The 13,997-nt window shown below is 48.3% G+C and overlaps 1 protein-coding gene across 4 annotated transcripts; it reads left to right on the top strand.

Moving 5' to 3' along the window:
• The first annotated feature begins 156 nt into the window (after nucleotides 1–156).
• Nucleotides 157–13,084, top strand: ZGPAT (zinc finger CCCH-type and G-patch domain containing). Of its 4 annotated transcripts, none has more exons than XM_081947950.1 (7): nucleotides 157–421; nucleotides 1,701–2,466; nucleotides 3,937–4,070; nucleotides 5,627–5,788; nucleotides 10,085–10,216; nucleotides 10,342–10,762; nucleotides 12,728–13,084. In XM_081947950.1, the coding sequence occupies exons 2-7, from the start codon at nucleotides 1,835–1,837 to the stop codon at nucleotides 12,864–12,866; spliced, it is 1,620 nt and encodes a 539-aa protein (XP_081804076.1). In that variant the 5' UTR covers nucleotides 157–421; nucleotides 1,701–1,834; the 3' UTR covers nucleotides 12,867–13,084. The 4 variants fall into 4 exon arrangements, with proteins under 4 accessions (XP_081804076.1, XP_081804077.1, XP_081804075.1 ...); XM_081947951.1 differs by having other exon boundaries at nucleotides 157–430; XM_081947949.1 differs by having other exon boundaries at nucleotides 157–555.
• The last annotated feature ends 913 nt before the right edge of the window (nucleotides 13,085–13,997 follow it).

Genomic DNA, 13,997 nt, shown 5'->3' with positions numbered 1-13,997 from the left:
AAGGAAAGAAGAGGGAAGCGGAGCCCCTTCCGGTCGGTTTCGCCGGGCACGAACCATAGACAGAGAAGGAAAGAAGAGGGAAGCGGAGCCATTTCCGGTCAGATTCGCCTGGTAGGAACCATAGACAGGGAAGGAAACAAGAGGGAGAAGGAACCATTTCCGGTCAGATTCGCCCGGCGCGAACCATAGACAGGGAAGGAAGGAACGAAGGAGGGACCATTTTCCGGTCGGATTCGCCGGCCACGAATCATAGATGGGGAAGGAAAGAAGAGGGAGGAGAAGGGAGCCGTTTCCGGTCGGTTTCTCTCTATGGTCATGAAAGCCTCTACAGGAGACCGGAAGCGGAGGCGGATCCCGAGAGCCGTCATGGCGGACGCTGGATACTGAAAGGGGAAAAGCCGACCGTCGTTGAGGCGGGGAGGTCGTGCCGGTGAACCGCTTTCCTCTCGCTTGGGGTGGCGCGCGAGAGCTTTCGCTGGTCTCCAGTCGGACCCCGTCCAGGAGCCCAGGACTACAAAGCTCATCTTCCTCCCTCCTTAGTGGACCCATATGGCTGTGGATGATGGGAGACGAGTCCATTGTCTTGGGTGGGCTGAGACTTCCCTCTTTTTTGGGTCTGAGTGAACAGCAAAGGAAAGGAAGGTCTAGCTTAGAACGAGGCCTCTTCCTATCTGCTCGCAAATTCATTTATTTATTCATTTATTTATTTGCTGGGACGTTTCCTGTTTAATTTCTGCCTGGATCACAAGGCAGAAACTGCCAGCTCTGAAGAATAAAAGGGGGGGGGGGAAATCATATTTCTTTTCTCTGCCTGGAGACCAGCTGGAGTTGCCACTTTTCCTTTCCTGCCTTTGCTCTTATGCCATTAAATATCACCTGGAAGAAAAATAATTTATTAAGAAATATCAACTGCAGAAATTTCAATCCCTTCATATCAGGAATTATTTCATTGGCTTGTTCGTTTAAAGGCACACCGGTAGCAGCAGAAGAGAGGGGGAAACTATAACTTGGTTGCAGGTGTTTGGATTTTCTAACCTGGTTTCCTGACTTGGTTTTCCTTTGAAATTTTGATCTATTTTTCCTGAAAAGCCACTCATTTCCCGAGTCATAACACTGGGACACCCTTTACTGCAAATTTTCTGCCACTCTAGAAGATAGAATAAATATCTTGGTGCTCTTTAGATGCTAGCTGCATAATTTCCCAATACAGGTAGTCCTCGATTTACAATCATTTGTTCGGTGGCCGTTGGGAGTTACAACAGCACTGGGGGGAAAATGACTCATGAACAGTTTTCACACTTATGACCAGCATCCCCAGGGTCACGTAGGTGCTTGGCAACTGGCATGTATTTATGACAGTTGCACTGTCCTGGTCTCACATGACACACACACACACACACTCACCCTTTGTAACCTTCCCTTCTGACAAGCAGAATCAATGGGGGAAGCCCGATTTGCTTAACAACCGTAAGATTCACTTAACAAATGCGGCAAAAGAGGCAAAATGAGGGGCAACTCATTTAGCAGCTGCCTTGCTCTGCAACAGAAACATCGAGCTTAATTGTGATCGTAAGTTGAGGACGACCTGTAATATCGGTTTGTAACCCACTCAATGTCTCGGGTGCCATTGTGCAGAATTTTGAAAGGTTTTCCTGAAAAGTATTATAAACCTACTGACAATTATCTCTTGTCTCTTGTAGCGCGATGAGCTTGGATTAAAAACAGCCACCATGAGCTCAAGTGTGTGGTCCTTATTGTTGGATGAATATTGTATTTCTCTGTTGCCTGCTAAGCTGAAAATGCGCTGACTTCTCAAAAGAAAAGGAGAGCAGCCATGGACGAGGCAAGCTTGGAAACAGCCATTCAGACCTACAGCGCTCAGTTGCAGCAGGTGGACTTGGCTCTGGGAGCTGGGTTGGACCCAACGCAACAGCCCGATCTAATCCAGCTGCAGGCCGATTTAAGGCAGCTGATAGAGCTGACTGAAGCCAGCCTCTTGTCTGTGAAAAAAAGCAAGCTTTGTTCAGGTTTGGACACCGAAGCGCTTTTCACGCCGTCATCCTCCCATCCTCAGCAGAGCGGGGGAGAAGCAGCTGGCCGCCCGAACGCCGATGATGAATATGCTGCTTTTAAGGAAGCCATTGAACAAATAGGGGGAGAGGATGACCCATTAAGGACTCAGGAGGACAGAGATGGGATGGGTGATGAAGAGGAAGAACAGGAGGAGGAGGAGGAGGAGGAAGAAGAAGAAGAAGAAGAAGAAATAGCCAGCGGGATGAAAGTGAAAGCTCCTTACTACAGTTCCTGGGGAACCCTGGAGTATCACAATGCTATGATCGTTGGTAGTGAGTGCTTGGAAGATGGAGGGCCCGGGGTTAGGGTGCTCTACCTCTACCCAACTCACAAGTCTCTGAAGCCTTGTCCCTTCTTCCTGGATGACAAATGTCGATTTAAGGAGAATTGTCGGTAAGTAGATCAACTGGTAGGGAGGGCAGGATACTCTGATACATCCAAAAAGCACGTCTTTCATTATACAGGGCACATCCTGTAGGCAGAATCTATGTCGGGTGTCAAACTCAAGGCCCGCGCAGTGGTGAAATTCATTTTTTTTTACTACTGGTTCTGTGGGTGTGTCTTGGTGGGCATGGCAGGGGAAGGATACTGCAAAATCCCCATTCCCATCCCACTCTGGGGCCAGCCAGAGGTGGCATTTGCCAGTTCTCCGAACTACTCAAAATTTCCGCTACCGGTTCTCTAGAACCTGTCAGAACCTGCTGGATTTCACCCGTGGGCCCATTTTCAGTCTCCTCGCGACCAGCGGAGTGCTGCAGGAGGACTGGATTGGACTGGATTACAATTATGTGGCCTCAACTAAGTGCCTGATCTGGATCGAAAACAAGCAACATTGTTTGTTAATACTACAGTTTAATGCCAGATTTTACATACTATAGGTCCATTTAATCTACAAACAACCATCTATAGTTGACAGCCGTTTCTGTTTGCTATCCTGCTGTTAGAGCTTGCATTATCATGTTGTTTATGCTGTTGTATTTTTATTCTTGGTTGAACAATAAGAATGCAATAGTATAAGTAGCTTTTCTGCCTGGAAAAGCAGTTTACTATAAATTTAGAAACAAAAAGTTTAGCGAAATATGAAGAATAAGTAATAATGTTGGCCGGTAATATCTGGTAGAAGAGAGAGGGAAATGGTAATAGTGAAGAACTCTGGAAAGAAAGAAGAGAAGGGAAAATAATGCATCTTTAGCCTGTGTCAAACGTCCACCATGGCCACGCCCACCCCTGGCCACGCCCACCATGCCACCGCGTCTGTTCCCCCCAGTCCTCTAAGGTCAAACACAACCCTGACGCGGCTCTCAATGAAATTGGGTTTGACGCCCCTGGTCTACATGATAAGATTGCTCTTTTCCTGCTTGGGGAATCTCTGTTCAGGTAGTTCTCGACTTGTGACCACAGTGGAGGCCCAAGTTTCTTTTCCCCAGCAAAAAGGGTTGTTAACTGAATTTTGCTCCATTTTACGTCATTTCCTGCCACAATTATTAAGGGAATCACTGCAATTGTTAAGTTAATTACCTGGTTGTTAAGTGAATCTGGCTTCCCCCATTGATCTTGCTTGTCAGAAGGTTACAAAAGGTGGTGATGTGACTTGGGATATTACGACCGTCATTATTACAAGTCAGTTTCCAAGCATCCAAATTTTGATCATATGCTGGATGCTGCCAATGGCCAATTGTCCGAGGAGGCGGGGGAATGGACATTCATCAGATCTCCAAATCTGGGTCATGTGTCCCGCCAGGGAGGTCTGTCGTAATGGTTGCTTAGGATCTCGTCATAGGTTGAGGACTTCCTGTATAAAGCTACGGTGTTTGGAAACCAAGGCACTTACAATGGACTCTCCCTTTGTGGTCTTCATGGCAGGTTTTCCCATGGGCAGGTAGTATCCATTGAGGAGCTGCACCCCTTCGAAGAGCCTGACCTCAGTTGTCTAGCTGTGGGGTCAGCCTGCCTGGCGAGACACCAGGATGGGATCTGGTATGCTGCTAAAATCACAGGTGAGGTCGTTTTCGGCATGCCCCATGCGTTTCATTGTATGAAGAGTCTATATTGTAGCCTGCCAGACTCGGACAATGAGGAGATTGGGGAGGAACTTGGGCCAGTGCTGGAGTCTGGGGAAGGCTCTGATGGATGCTCTATGTTGGATGCAGCGATAGAGCCGGGGCAGTTCCAACATTTCCCAGTCACCGGAGAGGCAGCTGTCTTAGGAGGCTGATATAAGTGAGGAGGAAGAACAGCTGGGGCCTGTTCCAGATGCATGTATGCACAGAGCTGTTAGGAGAGGAGAACAGCGGAGGACAGGAGACGACTCGAGAAGCAAAGCAAAATGCAAAATCCCCCTGACTGGGGAATAAATAGAAGGAAAGGGGAATGGTGTTCGTAGGAGACAACAGTTCGTATTTCTGAAGATTTTGCTCATTGTGTTTTGTGCCTCAGAGGCTGCCTGGACTGTTCGGTGGGTGAATGCTATTAATTCACAGGAGATAAATAAAGAGGCAAGGAGTCTGTTTCTTGTTTCTGCTAAGGCTGCGTCAGAACAGTCTAGGATGCTGGCAGCCACACCTGGGGCAGGTAGAACTCTGGCCTAGAATTGAGGGCCCCTTAATTACATCCAGATTTGGTTGGATTATTTGCTCTGTTAGGAAATCCAGAGGTAACATTTTCCCCCCTAGCTTTGCTGCCGTATTCCAAGTTTGTTTGTTTTTTTAACGTTTCCTTGGCTCATTGATTAAGAAGCTGTTGGAGACCTGAGGCAGCCGCTTTCTTTGCCATCCTTTTAACTCAGGGTTTCTCAAACTCAGCAACTTTTAAGTCTTTTAAAATCCCAGAATTCCCCAGCCAACCAATCACCTAGAGAGTTTTGAGTTCTATCCTGCATTAGGCCCAAAAGCCAGCAGGCTGACTTTGGGCCAATCACTCTCTTTCTACCCAATACACCTTGCAGGGTTGTTCTTATTATAGAGAAAATAGGAAGAGGAGGAAGAAGCATTAGGTATAGTGGTACCTCGGTACTCATCGTTTATTGGTTTATTGAGTTACAAAAACAATGAGTACCAAACACATTTTCCCATAAGGAATAATGGAGTAAGTCACAAGACAGCCAAACACTGACAAGCTCTAAATTGTGCGTCGAGTACCAAACAAACAATGAGTACCGGGACAAAAAATTTTGCATCAAATTGCACTGAGTACCAAATTTGATGAGTTTTCAAGCAATTGAGTAACAAGGTACATTTGTATATGCCCCACCCTGAGTTACTGATAGAAATCATTAAGGCGGAATATAAATAACGCGAATAATCTTCATTCTCGTCCCAAAGGTGCTTTTTTCAAGAGGGCTTTCTGGTTTTTCTTTGAAGACGTTTTGCTCCTCATCCGAGAAGCTTCTTCAAAGCTGAAGAAGAGAAGCTGAAGAAGCTTCTCAGATGAGAAGCGAAACGTCTTCAAAGAAAAACCGGGAAGCCCCGTTGCCTCTTGAAAAAAGCACCTTGGGGACAACCACAACTTGGTTGACGGAGAAGCTCCATAGACCATTTTCATTCTCCTTCCTCAGACATCGACAGCGGTTATTACACAGTGAAGTTTGACTCGCTGCTCCTGAAGGAAGCGGTGGTGGAAGGGGATGGCATAATCCCTCCACTCCGTAGCGAGGAGACCTCTTCCTCCTCCTCTGAGTCCGAAGGCGACGAATTGGATAGCTCTGCGTACGCTAAAGGTAAAGGATAACGGGACTCCACCTCTACTTTTCTGACTTTCCCACTGCCCAGTAATTACTGTGTCAAATTTCCTAACGATGCCCTAATTAATTCATAATTATCGAGCCAAGTTTTTAATACAAAAGCAGTGATTTATTAGGTGCTCCATTAGGCAGTATCTGTTCGCAGTCAAGCCTGTGCTTTGTTTTATTTTCTTCTGAACTTCACCCCTGTTCCTTCCCTCCCCTCAGTCCGTGTCATAAATCACATTCCCCTGTAAGATACACCCCTCCCAAGCCGGCTACAGCACTCTGAGATCCGACATCAGCCGAACAGTATTCATGGGACGTGTACTTCTTCCTCCTTTCTACCATGACAATGCGGGGAGTTGACATACTGCATTTATTTTTAATTGGCTGCTTGTACCTTCCAAAAACCCCTTTGGCTACCATGGACATAGTCCTCGACTTACAACCACAATTGAGCCCAAAATTTCCATCGCTAAGCAAGCAAGTTCGGCGAGTTTTGCCCCCTGTTGTTAAGGGAGTCAAATAGAGCTGGAAGGGATCTTAGAGGTCTTCTAGTCCAGCCCCCTGCTCAAGCAGGATTTGTTAAGTTAGCAACACGGGCGTTAAGTAAATTTGGCTTCCCCCTGGACTTTGCTTGTCTGAAGGTCACAAAAGAGAATCACGTGAGACACTGCAACCCGTCGTAAGTACGAACCAGTTGCCAAGCGTCACATGGCCCTGGGGGACGCTTGCAAGGGTCGCAAGCGTGAGGAGTGGACATAAGTTGCATTTTCCAACTGCTGTTGTAATCTTGAAGAAATCACTAAACAAATGCTTGTAAAGGGTGAACTGCTTGTAGGTGAAAATTCACTGTTCCTTTTCCATTTCAAGATGGGAAACGAGAAAGTGCTTGAAATCCTAAAATGACCAAATGAAAGAAGCGCACTAACAAGGTGGACAGGCAGGTGAATTGTTGGCAAAGGGAGTCCTTGTCTTTATGCTATGGAGTTAAAACAGCACTGAAAATATACTGTATTTTTTGGAGTATAAGACGCACCTTTCCCCCCCTAAAAGAGCATGGAAATGTTGGTGCGTCATATACGTCAAATACAGCCATTTTTGGCCACCTGAAGCCCTACCCCCGCATCCCATTTTGGGGGAAAATGAGCCGTTTATTGCAAAAACAGAGGGGTTTTTGCCTTCCCCCGGCCCCCAGAAGCACTCTGCGAGCTTCAGCAGGTCTGGGGGAAGGCAAAAACATTCCCTTTTTGCAAAAAACAGCCTGTTTTCCGCCCATTTTTCGCAAGGCGGGGGCGTTTTTGCCTTCCCCCAGCCCTGCTGAAGCCTGCAGAGTGCTCCTGGGGGCCGGGGAGGACAAAAACATTTTTTTCTTACTTACCTCTTTGAAATCTTGGTGCGCCTTATACACCGGTGCGTCTTATAGTCCGAAAATTATGGTAAATCCTTTGGTTTCCACGTGGAGATCGCTTCTGAACTTTTGTGTTTAAAGTTGGAATAGAATAAAACTTTGATTTTGGGTTTTGCCGATTAAATCAGGTGGTGTCAAACTCAATTTCATTTGAGGGCCGAATCAGGGCTGTGGTTGATCTTGGGCTGGGTGGGCAGTGGCCAGCTTGATGTCACTCACTGAGTGGGCATGGCCAGCTAGGTGGGCGTGGCCATCTTGATGTCACTCACTGAGTGGGCATGGCCAGCTAGGTGGGCAGTGGCCAGCTTGATGTCACTCACTGAGTGGGCATGGCCAGCTAGGTGGGCGTGGCCAGCTTGATGTCACTCACTGAGTGGGCATGGCCAGCTAGGTGGGCGTGGCCAGCTTGATGTCACTCACTGAGTGGGCATGGCCAGCTAGGTGAGCGTGGCCAGCTTGATGTCACTCACTGAGTTGGCATGGCCAGCTAGGTGGGCAGTGGCCAGCTTGATGTCACTCACTGAGTGGGCATGGCCAGCTAGGTGGGCGTGGCCATCTTGATGTCACTCACTGAGTGGGCATGGCCAGCTAGGTGGGCAGTGGCCAGCTTGATGTCACTCACTGAGTTGGCATGGCCAGCTAGGTGGGCAGTGGCCAGCTTGATGCCACTCCCCAAACTGCTGGCATGTTTTCCTTTTCGCATTGGGTAGACCGGGCTGAAGTGACACGAGCAGGCCTTGAGTTTGATGCCCCTGGATTAGATTGACCGCAATAGCACCTAGATTTATATACTGCTTCAGAGTGCTTTTACAGCCCCTTCTAAGCGGTTTACAGAGTCAGCCTCCTGCCCTAACAGTCTGGGTCCTCGTTTTACCCACCTCGGAAGGACGGAAGGCTGAGTCAACCTCGAGCCTGGTGAGATTCGAACTGCCAAATTGCAGGCAACCGGCAGGCAGCAGAAGTAGCCTCTAACCCCTGCGCTACGGCGGCTCATAAATCCTTCTAGAAATGTCTTATTCATATTAATATGAAAAAGCAGAAAGTTGTGATTTGATGTCCTTGTTTTACTGCAATGTAGAAAGTGGGAAGTCAATGTTTCTTTTTCTGTTTTACTAATCCTTCCACCCTTCTCTTCCCCCCTCTTCCTCCCCACCGTTTTTATATTTACCTTTGGGGTTTGTACCTTATTTTATCTTATAACTCAGTAAAAATGTTAAACCGAGAACAGCACTGAAAAAAAGGAACTTATGGCCCCTTCTCGAACGAATGACCGTCCTACCGCTCTGACGGTCACGCAGTTTGCGGACTTGGCCAATGGCTCACATTAATGACCAGTTGCAGTGCCCTGTGGCCATGTGATCATGGTTTGTGATCCTCTCAACCAGCTTCTGACAAGCCCAGCCGATGAAGGAAGACGAATTCACTCAATGACTGTGGTAAAAATGGTCATAAAACCGGGTGCAGTCATCTGATGACTTCCCCTGATGAGCACTTCGCTTAGTAACCAAACTTCTGGTTCCAGTTGCAGTCATATAAATAAATAGAACTTGTATAAATATATAGAACTTGTATAAATAAATAGAACTTGTATAAATAAATAGAACTTGTATAAATATATAGAACTTGTATAAATAAATAGAACTTGTATAAATAAATAGAACTTGTATAAATAAATAGAACTTGTATAAATAAATGTGATGTATAAATAAATGCAGGCAGTCCTCAATTTACAACCATTCATTTAGTGACTGTTTGAATGGCACTGGAAAAAGTGAGTTATGACCATTTTTCACACACCCGTCATGGAATCTCCACGGTCATGTGATCAGAATTGGGGCACCTGGAAACGCATTTATTTATGACAGTCACACTGTCCTACGGGAAGCCTGATTCACTTAATGACCACATGTTTCACTTGACAACTGCAGTGAGTCACTTAACAACCATGACAAAAAAGGTCATAGAATTGGGCATGACTCACTTAACAACAGAAATTCTGGTGTCAACTGTGGTCATAGGTCAGGTCCAATTGGTTAGTGCAGTTTTTCACAACCTATAAGATGGGTGGGCCTCAACTCCCAGAATTCTCCAGTCAGCATGCTTTGATATGGGTGGACTTCAACTCCCAGAATTCCCTAGTCAGTGTCTTTTAAGATTGGTGGACTTCAACTCCCAGAATTCCCCAGCCAATATCCTTTAAGATTGGTGGATTTCAACTCCCAGAATTCCCTAGCCAGCGTCCTTTAAGATCGGTGGACTTCAACTCCCAGAATTCCCCAGCCAGCATCCTTTGAAATGGATGGATTTCAACTCCCAGAATTCCCCAGCTAGCGTCCTTTAAGATGGGTAGACTTCAACTCCCAGAATTCCCCAGCCAGCATCCTTTAAGATCGGTGGACTTCAACTCCCAGAATTCCCCAGCTAGCATCCTTTGAAATGGATGGATTTCAACTCCCAGAATTCCCCAGCTAGCGTCCTTTAAGACAGGTGGACTTCAACTCCCAGAATTCCCCAGCCAGCGTCCTTTAAGATTGGTGGACTTCAACTCCCAGAATTCCCCAGCCAGCATCCTTTGAAATGGATGGATTTCAACTCCCAGAATTCCCCAGCCAGCATCCTTTAAGATCGGTGGACTTCAACTCCCAGAATTCCCCAGCTAGCATCCTTTGAAATGGATGGATTTCAACTCCCAGAATTCCCCAGCTAGCGTCCTTTAAGACAGGTGGACTTCAACTCCCAGAATTCCCCAGCCAGCGTCCTTTAATATGGGTAGACTTCAACTCCCAGAATTCCCCAGCCAGCGTCCTTTAAGACGGGTGGACTTCAACTCCCAGAATGCCGCTTTCTGCCTCTAATCTCTCTCTCCCTCCTTTCTCCAGTCATTGACGGCAGCATTCCGGAGAACGGAGAAGGCACATCGACCTGTCTTTCATCCTTTGGCAGCTGGGAAGCCCATACGCGCGGCATTGGCTCCAAACTTATGGCCCAGATGGGTTACGAGCTTGGTAAAGGTAAGTGTGGGTCGGGGGGGGGGGAGAGAGGTGTACACTCTCACGGAGGCCCTGCCCTCCAATGAATGCCCCGGGTGCGATTCTTCTTGTACACACACACGCCCGTCTCCCTCTTTCCCTTCCAGGCCTGGGCAAAAATTCAGAGGGTCGGATCGAGCCAGTATTAGCCGTCGTGCTCCCCAAGGGGAAGTCGCTGGACCAATGCGCGGAGATCTTGCAGAAGAAGAGGGAGGGGAAGCTGGATCCGTCCAAGCCCAGGAAACGGAGGGCGAAAGGGAAGACCGCCACCCGACTCCGCCAGCAGATCCCGAAACCCCGACAAAACGTGTTTGATTTTCTGAACGAGAAGCTGCAGAGCCAGGACTCTGGGGGGCAGCCGGGAGGGACACTGCCCCCGCTGGAGAGGAGCAGCAAGGAGATCTACCACGCCAGCAAGAGCACCAAGAAGGCGCTGAACGTCCGCCTCTTCCAAACCGTGGAACAAATCGAGCAGACTCAGAGGGACATCCGAGGGATTCGCGAGGCCTTGGCGCGCAACGTCGGGCGGTAAGGAGCGCGCCTGCTGGGCGGGAGAGGGGTCGTTCGGTTGACCTCCGTTGATCCTGCGGCGAGGGAATTAACATCCATCTCTCAGGTCTTCCCGCGTAGGATAGGCAAGTTTGCAGGGACCTTCCCCTGGCAGGACAACTGGTAGGTAGTTGCCACAGATGTCTCTGCCTTTAAGAAAAAGGGCCTTTATACCCAAGTCAAACCAAGGTCCAGATTTTGCCCAACTGGCCGACTCTGCTTGTTGCTCGCTCAGATGAAGGTTTTATGTGGGTTAGCCAGTTGTGGAACTCCAGATCTGTTGGGTTAGTCCGTGATTTGGTATATCGTGCAAACTAGAGAGTACCATATTTTTCAGACTATAAGACGCACTGCTGTATAAGACGCACCAAGATTTTGAAGAGGTAAGTTAGAAAAAAAAGTTTTTGTCCTCCCCAGCCCCCAGGAGCACTCTGCAGGCTTCAGCAGGGCTGGAGGATGGGGAAAACGTTTCTGGTTTTGTGAAAAACGTCCCGTTTTTCACCCATTTTTCACAAAAATGGGATGCAGGAGCAGGGCTTCAGGAGGCCAAAAATAACTGTATTTGGTGTATGACGCACCAACATTTCCACACTCTTTTGGGGGAGGGGGGAAGGTGCATCTATACTTTGAAAAATGCAGTAAGTTGAATTTGGTAGGTTGTGTGAAATGAAGGGAGCGAAAGAGAAGGTCGATGAAGGAAAACAGGAAGGTTTAGGGAAGGGAAGAAAAAAAGGAAAGGAAAGGAATAGAGGAAGGAAGGAGAGTTGGGAGGGAGGAAGGAGAGGAATAGAAGAAGGAAGGAGGATTGGGCAGGAAAGGAAAGAATAGGAAAGAAGGAAAGGAAAGGAGAAAGGGGAGGGGAGGAGAAGAGAAGAGAGGAAAGGAGGCAGGAGAGGAGAGGAAAGGAATTCAGGAAGGAAGGAGGGTTGAGAGGGAGGGAGGAAAGAGGAAGGGATTTTCCCAGGGGTGAGGGGTCCATAACCAGCATTTGCTCCTTTGTGGGTATCGATTCAGAGCCACCAATTCAGACTTCAGGATTATTTCCAGTCCAGCTGATTGCTACACAGCTGCAAATCTGACCACCCAGAAATGGCAGAACGAGTAAGAAAGAAGGCAGCTCCCCTTGGGGGGTGGGAGATGTTGGCTTTCCCCTTGAGGTTGGTCCTCAGAGAAGATTCATACCCTTCTGAATTTCTTCTTCACTCTCCCGACACATTGTTAAGCAAATACAGCGATCGTTAAGTGAATCAGTGCCATTTTTGCCCAGAACCCGTAAATAAGTTACAGCTTTCACCCATAACTGTCGTAAAACGTGATCAGAGGACCATGGGATGCTGCAAACCACCATAAATGCAGCTGTATTGCCACGCACCTGAAGTTCGTTGGTTCGTGCGACCACAAAGGGACCCATCCAGGGGTGGAGTTCAGCTGGTTCGGGCGAACTGGATGTTAATTTTACATCTGGTTCGCCGAACCGGTAGTTGTAAGGACTGGCTGGCCCCGCCCACCCTGCCCTTCCAGGAGTCTCCACGCGGCTCTGGGAGGGCGAAGAACAGGCCTTCCAGAAGTCCAGAAACGAGCCCGTTTTCGGCTTCTGGAGCCTGGGGGAAACCATTTTCACACTCCCAGAGGTTCAAGAAAAGCCTCCAGAGTCCGGGGAGGATGAAAATGCCCCCCTCCCCTGCCGTGGTGCATGAGGATGAGTAGGCCACACCCACCATGACCACGCCCACCCAGCAACTGGGCAGAGAACTGGTTGCTAACATTTTTCAGTCCCACCTCTGGGCCCATCCGTCAGAACTTTGAATCCCGGTCGTAAGTCCTCTTTCTTAGGTCCGTCCCACATTTGAACAGTTGTTGCAAAGTGGCCAGTCGTAACTCAAGAGCTGCCTGTCCCACTCCCGATCTCTCTCTCTCTCTCTCTCTCTCTCTCACGATTTCTAGGCACACCGTCGCCACCGCGAAGCTGGAAGAGAAGCTCTCGGGGGCCCACAAGAAACTGGGCGAGCTGCGGGCTTTGGAGGCGAGTCTCCAGCAGGAGCAGAAGAAAGCGGACACGCACAAAAAAATGACCGAGTTCTAGGTTTTTCTCCGTGTCACAAAAAAAGGATATTTCAGTTTCAAAACGGCTGCCGAGGAGCTGCTGCAGTGGGAAGCAGTTCCTTTCTTCCGGCTTTCGTTTGCTCCCGTTGGACAAGCGGGCTGGATTTGAACTGGGAGCTTCAGAGAAATCTTCCCCCCAGATAATATCCCCAGCAGATTCAGAACTGGTCTGATTCAGGATGGTTTTCGATTAGGACAGGGGTGTCCAAACCTGGGAACTTTAAGACTTGTGGACTTCAACTCCTAGAATTCCCCAGCCAGCCATGCTGGCTGGGGAATTCTGGGAGTTGAAGTCCACAAGTCTTAAAGTTCCCAAGTTTGGACACCCCTGGATTAGGACAACTTTACAACCTGTGGACTTCAACTCCCAGAATTCTGGGAGTTGAAGTCCACGGGTCCTAGAGTTGCCATACTTGCCTACTCCTATGTTATATTCTGCCCATCTCTTTGATTCTTGGTTTCTCTATGGTTGCTTGGGGACAGATGGCCTCTTTTCTCCCCCTTTCCGCAGACAAGGAGCACCACGATGGAGAACGGAGAAAAATAAAATGAGAAAGAAAACCCATATTTTGGTACTAACGTTAATCTGTTTGACCAGCAGGAGGCGCAACAATATTCTTGCACAAAGCAGTCCTTGGGTTGGGTTCCGATCTAGGCTTCCCAAGATCATGAAGCCGAACTCCTCGTCCCGATAAAACCCCTTTTATTTAGGTTAAAGGGAATTCCTCTCCATCAAAGTCCCGGCGACAGTCTTTCAAGAGATTTCACGACAACAGACTTTTATCGGGCTTGGAGAGCTGCCAGGCTGATATCTTCTAAACTCCATGCTGTAGCAGCAATTCCTTGGCAAGAAGTCAGGAACAGATCTTAATGAATTGCACTCATGGTCTCCTGCAAACTCCACTCCCCTTTCGCTCCTATTCCCTCTGGGAGGGGCCATCCACCTGTGGCTTTACTCCCGAGTCGGTCCTTGTTCCCTAGATGTTCCCTTCTCCTGGCAGCTCTGTGCATGTGCACATTGGAAACAGGCTCCAGCTGTTCTTCTGCCCCACTGATCTCCAACTCCACAGGCAGCTGTTGGACGGCCCTGGCCCCCTCTCTGCCTCCGACA

This window comes from Natrix helvetica (assembly GCF_964273705.1).
Source record: "Natrix helvetica genome assembly, chromosome: 3".
Taxonomy (NCBI): Eukaryota; Metazoa; Chordata; class Lepidosauria; order Squamata; family Natricidae; genus Natrix; species Natrix helvetica.
This window is presented reverse-complemented; position numbering and strand designations above follow the sequence as displayed.

Bases quoted from the DNA above. Each gene is read 5' to 3' on its own strand.
- ZGPAT (XM_081947950.1), top strand. From the start codon at position 1,835: ATGGACGAGGCAAGCTTGGAAACAGCCATTCAGACCTACAGCGCTCAG. The intron at 4,071-5,626 runs GTGAGGTCGTTT...CTCCTTCCTCAG, and splicing joins GTATGCTGCTAAAATCACAG to ACATCGACAGCGGTTATTAC. The intron at 10,763-12,727 runs GTAAGGAGCGCG...CACGATTTCTAG, and splicing joins TTGGCGCGCAACGTCGGGCG to GCACACCGTCGCCACCGCGA.